This window comes from Myxine glutinosa, chromosome 7, assembly GCF_964187855.1.
Source record: "Myxine glutinosa chromosome 7, kmMyxGlut1.1, whole genome shotgun sequence".
Lineage (NCBI taxonomy): Eukaryota > Metazoa > Chordata > Myxini > Myxiniformes > Myxinidae > Myxine > Myxine glutinosa.
The window spans coordinates 78,853,380-78,863,094 of NC_136267.1; the positions used below are offsets into that span (position 1 = coordinate 78,853,380).

Here is a 9,715-nt window from a genome sequence, read left to right on the forward strand (position 1 = left end):
GATTTTAATTTCTTATGCGTGTGTTTTGTAAATCAGTATCTAATGTGGATGTCATAAAATAATAATCAGTCTCGGGCGCAAATATTTCCGAAAATGGTTTTAAGGGTCTGCTACTTCCAAATGCCGGAAATGCGCAACTCAAGAAATGGGATTTGTTGGATGTCAAGGTAATGTAACACGACACGCCCTTTGGGCGCGATTTTATGATTAAACTCTGATCAGCTCTCAGTCTATAACTGCTCTTGCGACCTAAAATGACAACCTCTCATTTGATGCCGTGTTCTCAACTCTAGACCCCAAACAAATCAGCAATATAAACCGTGGAGAAAGAACACGCAGAGGCATCAGTGAGAAGCCGAGTGTTTATTATACTGTAAATAACGGCAAGGGAGGAAGGGAGAGAGAGGCGTAACAAAATGGAACTCCTCAATAAATACATCCACACAATGCAGAAAATCCGAATCTGTTTCGTTAACTTGGGTCCAATTCAAAATAAGTGACCGTAAACTAGAAAAAAAAACAAAGCCATTAAACTCGTGCAGATTTCGGGTATTAAAATACATTCACAATAATTCCTTAAGGTTAGAATTTGCAAAACAATCATATACAAGAAAGCATCAATAATGAACATGTTACAACCACTTTGAGTGGTTATAACAACAGTGAAATTACGTACAAAGCGCTCACAATTTCTTTCGCAAAACAACTCCGTTCAAAACACCATAATATACGCACTCTTTGGAAAGAAAAGTGTAAAAGCAAGTATTTATTGCTTGCAAGAAGAATAATGAAACGAAAAAAGGCCATTCCAACACAAAATCTGTACACGCGAGGATATGTGCAAACGGAGATCGAAATAAATATACCTGCAGCGGTCTTGATGCGGTTATTAATAATATTATTATAATTATTACTATCATTATTATTATATATAGCGACATCGTCACGTGGAATTATAATTGCTGTCGAAAGATGCTCAGGGAGAGATTGCACAAGTTGCAGTCTGGAATGCAATGAGCTGCTGCATGTGGTTGGAATCACGTATTTCAGCTGAATATATATATATATATGTATAGAACAAGCATTTATAACACGAATCGACACTGTTCAAAATGCACCTGTTCGTGTGTAACACTGACTCGTTCATTAAGAGACCCCTGCATGTCGACGTGTTGCATCAATATGGTCGCTGTTGCCTCAAATCCCAACTTTCCAGGTGGAATCATAGGGCACTGGTACGACTATATATGGTGCTGCCAAAAGTGGTCCTCGCACATGTATAGGAATTTCGAAACTTGTCCCGGGATACTACTCTTTGATAACCTCCTCACTCAAGGACGACACTCTCCTTGTTGGAACGCTCTACCTGTACCTGCGTTCTAAAAGGACCGCGGTGCATTTCGATGAATTCCAAGCCCAGGAATAATAAGCTGGCTCTGGAAGTGAAATACCTTACACTGCGGTCAGACATCAAAAATAACAAAATCGAAAATTACATGTACACACTGAAATAATACTGGCATTTTTTTTGAATTAAAATCCGAGTTAATTAAACGAAATATTTACTTGGCAGATTTTTGTTAAACGCCACCGGCGCATTGAATGCATTGGTGGGGAAGAAAAAGTTTGGGGGAGAGGGAAGAAACTGCTTCACCTCAACAAACCCCAAACCGACTTTCTTGTTATTAACACTGATTTGTATCACCACATTTGTGCAAGATGTGCGCACGACGCGCGTTAAATGCGGGCGTGCACACCTGAAAATGCGTAAACGATGAATCTGGCGCAGCCTGGGCGTGCGCTTCAAAATTGGCAAACCTGTTGCAGCCCAAAGGTCTTGTATTGTAAACGGGCGATCAGGAGCGGTGCCGCATCGACCCTCACGCAGACACTTCTGTGGCCACAACACCCTCCAAGACCCCTGTGGAGTTGCCCCCGATCTCGCCGTCTTCCGCAGCCGTGGCGTTCGCTCGCTCGGACACCTTTGCTCGTTCGTCTAACTTCATCGACAATGGATTTCCCCAGAGAGTCGCCACTGGAGGTAGTGGTGGAGGAGGAGGTGGAGGAGGAAGAAGTGGAGGAGGAGCAGCGGGCAGCAAGAGAGAAGCTGCGCTCACTAAGCGCCTCTGTTCCTCGGCCTCTCGTTTGCAGTAGGAGTAGCGATGGTTCATGTGTTGCGAGTACGAACCCGAATGTGAGAAGCGCTTCCCACACTTGTCGCACTGGTACGGCTTCTCTCCCGAGTGCAGACGCGAATGCTCGATCAGGTGGTGCTTATGCTTGAACGCCTTCTTGCACGTTTGGCACTCGTACGGCCGCTTGCCTGCGGGACGACAGGACAATGGGTTATTGTGACGTCACGACAGCGAAGGTGATAGTACTCAAACAATGGACTCTGATTTGAACAAGGTGCATTCCTGCTCGCTTGTCCTCTGACAAAATACCGTTGGTTGATGCTTGCAATTAAATGCGGAGTTTCTGTTGTTGGCAACTCCAGTGATATACCTTCAGCGGTTGAACCTAAACCTACAGCAGTTTAGGTATGAGTTATTGTGCGTTTGTGTTTGTGGCACAGGGAGGGATGGAGGGATTCTCTACCCCACTGAGTTAAACCAGAACATTATGGCTCTGCTGCCTGTTTTGCATCATATTAAAAACACTGTTCTACAATTTAATCAAATTCAATCTGGGAATGATTTGTAAGTTTGACGTGCAGTAGGCTATACTTTTATTAATGTAAGATTATATTTCAGAACATTTTCAAATAGCAAATGGAGGTATGTTTTTATAATAACTTTCAAATAAATCAGAAGCACTTTATTATTATTTACTTTTTTAAATCAGATTTTTATTTGGTGTCGATCCGTAAAACTTAACCGTATTAACATGATGCTCGCCTCCGGATTTGCTTTGATATATATCCATATATCCATATATCCATATTTATTTCCAGAATTCCCCATCTTGTTGCTATGCCAGCCCTGTCGTATTGTTACATCCCCTTACATATGGTTTGGATATTGAGAATATGTTTGCATCAGGACAACAAAATGACCATTCCCAGATGTACCAGCCCTGGAAATATGAGAGCGAAGTTTTCAGGAACTTTACAAATATTTATTCAGTAATTCAAGTTTCCTGGAATTCACTTCTCCTTATGAATATGTCAAGTAATTTATGTTGGAGATCCCAACACAAAACGAGTTTCGAATTTGACATTTGTCTTTATTACTAGAACATCTCCCTGAACATGTGGTGCACTTTTGTGAAAAATAATAATCATATGAATTTCTTATTATTTTGGAGTGTGTTGATAATGTCTGTTTGTGCAAGGAGCAGTTTGTCAGTCGTCTCACAAAGTTTCTTTGTGTGTGCACAAGAACTATACACGGAGTGCATATTCTGGGTGGTCTCTATGAATTAACTACTTATAAGAGCTGTTTGACGCTGTCCCACTGTACAATGTCTGCGAAACTTTTGCTCACGTCGATACATTAAAAATTTTGACCGAATGGTTTTAACATTGTGCATATTCATATGTTTTAACATATTCGATGTTTTTCAGCCTCTCCAAGTTGCCAAAGTGCTTTTTCTAAACTCACCTGCCTGATGAGACTTTTGGCTGTAGTGTCTTTCAGGCAAGTTAATAAATTCCAAACTACGATAAAGCAAGTTAATTGCAATCCCAAGCCAGTACAGTGCCATAAACAGAGTTGTTGTTTGTAGTTTATAAATTCATTAATTTTTGTAATGTGTAATTTTTTTCAAATCTAACTCATAGCATCCATGGTGACCTGATGTGTGTTGGTCGTGTTAATTGCACATAACATGGGGGAGTGGCAGGGGTGGTGGGAGGGTCCTTATACTTATGTCACACTACATATGCAAAGGGAGGTTGGAAGTAGGGTATCCCTTCGAAGGTCATTGGACACACATTTATTGACAGTGGTCTAAGCACTTAGATTAATCCAATAAGATGGCGCAGATGTAGTACACTTACTTCTGAGTCTGGGTTCCATTCCTAACAAGTGTCAATACTGTAAACTGTCGGATTGGTGCTTTGTCGGTAGGTTGTTGCATCAGCAAATGTGCCGTCCCACAAATGGACATTAAGCTGGAGACCCATATACCAGAATTGGTTTGCTGGTGGACATAAAATATCCCATGGTAGATTTCCGAAGAGAAGATGAGTTATTGCCGGCATCCTGAACAACTTCTAAATTCTTGGCCACATCCACTTCATCAAGCCTAGCCGGCCTGATCTAAAAACTTTGCTTGAAACTGAAACTGAAAGACACGGTCTAAAAACTTCACCTCGGTGACCCCACTATAAGATAAAAACAAGGACAAAAAGACAAAAATGTCTTACCCCTGTGGTTTTAATAATTTTGCTGTACGGAGTTAAATGCCGCCAGTCGGCCATATTTGGTCAGATTACAAAACAAAATCTTCAGCGTATGTATAATCTCATGTATTGTCTTATTGCCACGTTTGAACAAAATTGATCCATGCATGGCCGATAAATGGTTGTGGATATGTTTAAATAACAAAATGGCCGCCAGTCGGCCATCTTGGATGTGATCTCGAAAATACTGAAGTGCATATGTTAGCTGTCATTCATTATATATTTGCCAAGTTTTAACAAGATCGGTAAATGCATTTCCCAGAAATAGTTGAGGACACGTGTTCAAAACCGGTTTTTTTTTTACAACTAAAATGGCCGCAAGTCTACCAGTCGGTTACTTTGATCAGATCGCAAAATAAAGTGAGGCACACATGTATGTCATCATGTGCTGTGCTTGTGCCAAGTTTGAAAAAATTCGGACCATGCATGTCTGAGAAATGGTTGGGGACACGTTTAACTAACGAAATGGCTGCCAGTCGGCCATCTTGGATCTGATCTCGAAAGAAAATGATGTGCATGTGTAAGCCATCATTCACTATCTGTTTGGAAAGGTTTAACAATATCAGTAAATGCATGTCCGAGAAATGGGTGAGGACGTGTTCAACATCGGGTTTTTTACAACTAAAATGGCCGCTAATCGGTCATCTTTGATCACATCGTGATACAAAATGATGTGCATATGTATACCGTTATACCATCATGCGTTGTCTTTTTGCCAAGTATGGACAAAATCGGTTCATAGATGTCTGAGATGTAGTTGCGGATGTACGGACAGACAGACGGACGAGACCCAATCCATAAGCTCCCGTTTCAGACGAAGTCCAACGGGGGCTAACAATTGGCTCCATTAAAAAAGAAGTAGTAGTCTAAGTGCATGGCTTTCTTTTGGGGAAACATGAGTGCATCTCTCTGCTCATGGGTTCAAGTAAAGCTGGGAAATAAAGTTTGCCAATCCAAATCTGGGAATGCATTAGCTTTATTTCACCATTCTGTATTACAATATTCATAACTCCAATATAACCACTCCGCTACACAAACTGGCAGTAATCAGCCTGTCCTTCTCGACTACTGTCATCCTATTCCATATTGATTTATCAAGCAACCATATTGAAACCTACATTATAACAACAATAATAAGATTCCAACTGAAACAAAATTTTGTGGCTATTTACACCTTTCATTGCCTCTGTGTGTGTATATGTCACAACCTAAACCCTCATTCTCACATCTGCTGCCAGTGTCTAATGGAGGTGAGACTTCTATTATTTTTCCTCTACAATATCAAGGTTCATGGAAAAGTCAGGTGACAGAGGGTATGAACTGACAGTAGGCCAGTGGGGCCGAACAGGAAAAAAAGAGAGGAGGGAAGGAAACTCTGCAACCTGCAAGTAAGAGGGTTGGGATAGCAAGGGTTAATGGAGGTAATACTCTCATAATGTTGGAACGCATCCCACAGAATTCGTGCACCTGAACTTGCCGGTCTGCAAAACCTGTTTCCACAGTTTGAGAACCCCCGAATACCTGTTCATTAACAAATAATATGCTGAAAATAAATGCAAGTAAATGCAAGTAAATAAATAATAAAATTAATAAATAATTATAAATAAATACAAATAAATAAAATAAATGCAAATAAATAAATAATAAAATAAATAAATGCAAATAAATAAAGAATAAATAAATAAATCTAAATAAATGCAAATAAATAATGGTGTACATTTGCCATGCTAATCAAAGGTTTGTCTATAGCTACTCTTCTGTGGTATGTCATGAAATTAAAATTGGTCCAATGAATTGTTGTCACACTTGCTTGATATCCCAATGACCTCTACAACTTTGGTAGGATAGTGCAAAAGGATAAAGGGAAGGGGAGAAGGGACATGTATGGATACAAGGTGGAAAGGGAAAGGTCAAAATTTTTACCATTTTTGCAAAGGTAATATGTAGGTGTTCCTTTTTGGGCATGGCGAATCTTTCATGTCATACTCTTTGAAATAAATGGAGCTCTCTTACAATTACTTATATGCTTGTTCTCACCTGTGTGCTCATACTTGTGCCTCATCAGCGAGCTGCTTTTGTGGAAGGTCTTATCACAGAGGTCGCAGGCGAATCCCCCATTTTGCTCCAACTTTCGGAGTCTGGATCCTGACAGTTCGGTTTCCAATTCGCTCAGCTTTGAGGCTGTTGTACCGAAATCAGCTGCCATGCTCCATAAATCACCCTGAAAATGTATGAATAATAAAATTATTGGTCACAGAATACGTTTTGGAAACTTGGAAAACTCCATGGACAGCCAAATAATCCTTTGGATATTTAAACATCCATACATACCTGGAAGCCATATTTGCCATTGGACTTGTGGGTGTTGGGTAAATTGTTCATAGATGGAGCACTTGGGACTCCATAGGGCAGAGACAGGTATGAGAACAGCCCTAATTGGTCCAACCCTCCATATGGCCTGAGACCCGGTAAGTTTGGATAGCCATGTGGGATCAAGCCAGGAGGAGGAAATTGGCCAACCCCATAAGGAGGGAATGGAGGAAACATTGTTTTCATGTTGAACAACGGGAAACCAAAATTTCCTTTCCCTCCAGAAGATACGTCACAAGATAGCTCATCAATGGATCCCTGAAGCTTCTGCTTCAGATACGCCATCTCGTTTTGTCCATTTATCATTGGCGTGGGTTTAATAGGGCTCACAGAACCTGTACTGCTTTGATCGTCCCCGCTGTTTTCATTGCTCCATCTTTTTATTTCTGCTCGTCGTAGTGAAAGATCTAAAGGTTCTGCCTGCATTGCAGAGTTGGCTGGAGACACTTTTTGGAAATTGTTTGTGGCCATGAATGATATGTTTGGTACGTGGTGACCATTTTCAAATATTTTTGGCTTTTTAACAGGGATTTGGATGTCTTCCTGGTAATGGCGATTGTTTTTCCGATACGCAGAGATTGGACTGTTTTGCATTGGAATTTTGGGGCTTGTGTTTCTTAGGATTCCCTTTGTAATTGCAGTCACTTGGGTTGACAATCTATCCGCAGCCAATGACTCAGGACTTCCCGCGTAGTGGCGCATCTCTTCAAACCACCTTTGCACGTGTTCCTTTGGCATGCCTACATCAAGTGCAATCTTCTCCAGGTCTTCATCACTGGGTTCAACATTGAGTGCGTAGAAGGCTCCTAGCAGTAATGCTTGCTTGTCCTGGAGCAAACGTGTTCCGTTTAGTGATGGGTGTGATCGACCCTCGGCAGGCAGTGTTTTAGGAACGGGTGGATGTTCATACATCATTGATTGACTTGCGTTGGGTTTCAGGGCAGCACGGATGTCATCATTCATGCAACACAGATAGCGTTCATGTTGGTGTAGTGGGATAGGCCCCGGAAATGCTGCCCTGCAGTACTGGCACCGAAAGGCTTCAGGCCAGAGTGGTGACATCTTTGGTTCTCGTGGCTTCTCATTATTTTGCTTCGCGTTCCTCTCTCTTTCCTCCGCATGCTTGATGTTTCCTGGGAGCCTAAGTTGAAGGAGGGAAGCCTTAACATTATGTGATTGTGGACCTGTGCCATTAACTTTCATATCATTATCATTGGTAGAATATAGTGAATGGCGGCCCAAGTGGTTGTGTGGCTCCTCCTTGACAGCTACTGGTGATTCGTTTTGATGCCTGAGCTTCAAAAATGTGGTATCACCATTTTCCTCTTCTTTGGGCCAAAGTGATGTCCCAACCTTCCCATTGTATGATGTAAATCCTGTCGAAGCTATATTTCCAAACCTCAGGGCCTCAAGTGCAACAAGCCCATTGTGTGCTCGACCATGTGTTTTGTAGTCGCTATTTAAGAAACTTCGATTTTCTCTAACATAACTTTGGGAAATAACTGGAGCACGAACTCCACAATCCAGTGCTTCTGGAGGTTCATCCTTAACCCTGGCTGAACCAAAACGGTCGACCTCTTGTGGGGCCCCATCCAGTCGTTGTCGCATGAGCTGGAGGAGGGCTTTGTTGGCCATTGGCAGGCTAGGCAGAGAGAGGGGTAAGGGAAATGCCAGGCTGGAGTCGAAGCGGGGACCAATTCTTGAGCGCCCATTGGTAGGGCTGCCCAAGCCGATGCATTTTTTGCTGCTGATGTGCGAGCTGTATGATCCCGAGTGGGAGAAACGTTTCTTGCAGTTGGAGCATTCGTATGGCTTTTCACCTATGAGAATAAAAGATGAAGTTTCGTTAGCAAAACAACTGGGACAGGCAGACACTCTTACAACCAGAGACTAAAAGTTTATTTTACAACAATGTATTTTGATATTACATATTATTAAGATTGTAGAAATAACGCTTATAATGATGCAAAATAAAACAAGGAGAGCTACATTCAAAGTACACCGCCCACCATGCCAAATAAATAAATAGCATATCCTTCAGTGCGCGACATTGCCCGGGTTTTTTCGGCGCCCGGCGATGCCACCGTGCAACACATGGAGATGGAATTGGGAGGGATCGGTGTACAATAATTGATTGATTAATTGTGTAATTAAATAATTAATCGTAAAATAATTGATTTATTTATCAATTGGCTCAAAGCATACCGAAATCACCACTGCTTCATCGGAATCTGTAACTTTTTGAAATTTAATTAAGCAACTAATCGAAAAACATTAATAATTAAACGATTAATTGATTAATCAATAAATCAAAAATACCCTTTATAGCCAAATCACTTGGTCACTGTCATGTACAAATATCAGCTTCCTTACTCAAAAAGTGCCTGTCATAGAAAATATATAAGTACTTAATAAATCGATAATCATTAAGTAATAAATCAATTAATTATTATTGTTGTTGTTGTTGTTCTCCTCCTCTTCCCTCGATAAGGGGTGAGGTCTGATGGCACCAAGCTCCTGCCCTGCATTGTCCACAATACTACTCCACTCCCCTCTGTCCTCAGACAACTCTCTCCACCCTCCAACCACCCAACAATTGATTGTTGACAATTGACTATCATTTCCAATAATCGACTAATCAAAAAATAAAAAATACCGATTTTGCCAGCGTGCCAAAAAAGGTGCCCAGCCAAAAAAACGGAAACCCTGGAAAAAATATTACACCCACACACACACACACACACACACACACACACAACACATTCAAACAAACACACACACACACACAAACCCTCCCCCCTCAACCCCCCCCCCCCACACATAAACACATACACACACAAACACACACACATACACAAAGCACACACACAAACACACACACATACACAAAGCACACACACAAACACACACAAACACACAACCACACCAACCCCCCCCCCC

General features: G+C 41.4%; 1 protein-coding gene across 3 annotated transcripts in view; it reads right to left on the minus strand.

The window, feature by feature from the left end:
* Positions 1-348: 348 nt before the first annotated feature.
* Positions 349-9,715, minus strand: part of LOC137416824 (zinc finger E-box-binding homeobox 2) — a 157,573-nt gene continuing 148,206 nt past the window's right edge. For all 3 annotated transcript variants that reach the window (XM_068102479.2, XM_068102481.2, XM_068102480.2), the window contains 3 exons: positions 6,737-8,595; positions 6,443-6,626; positions 349-2,323 (listed from right to left, as the gene is read on the minus strand). In XM_068102479.2, coding sequence (XP_067958580.2) covers positions 1,881-2,323; positions 6,443-6,626; positions 6,737-8,595 — 2,486 coding nt within the window. In that variant the 3' untranslated portion in view covers positions 349-1,880. The remainder of the gene's footprint in view (positions 2,324-6,442; positions 6,627-6,736; positions 8,596-9,715) is intronic.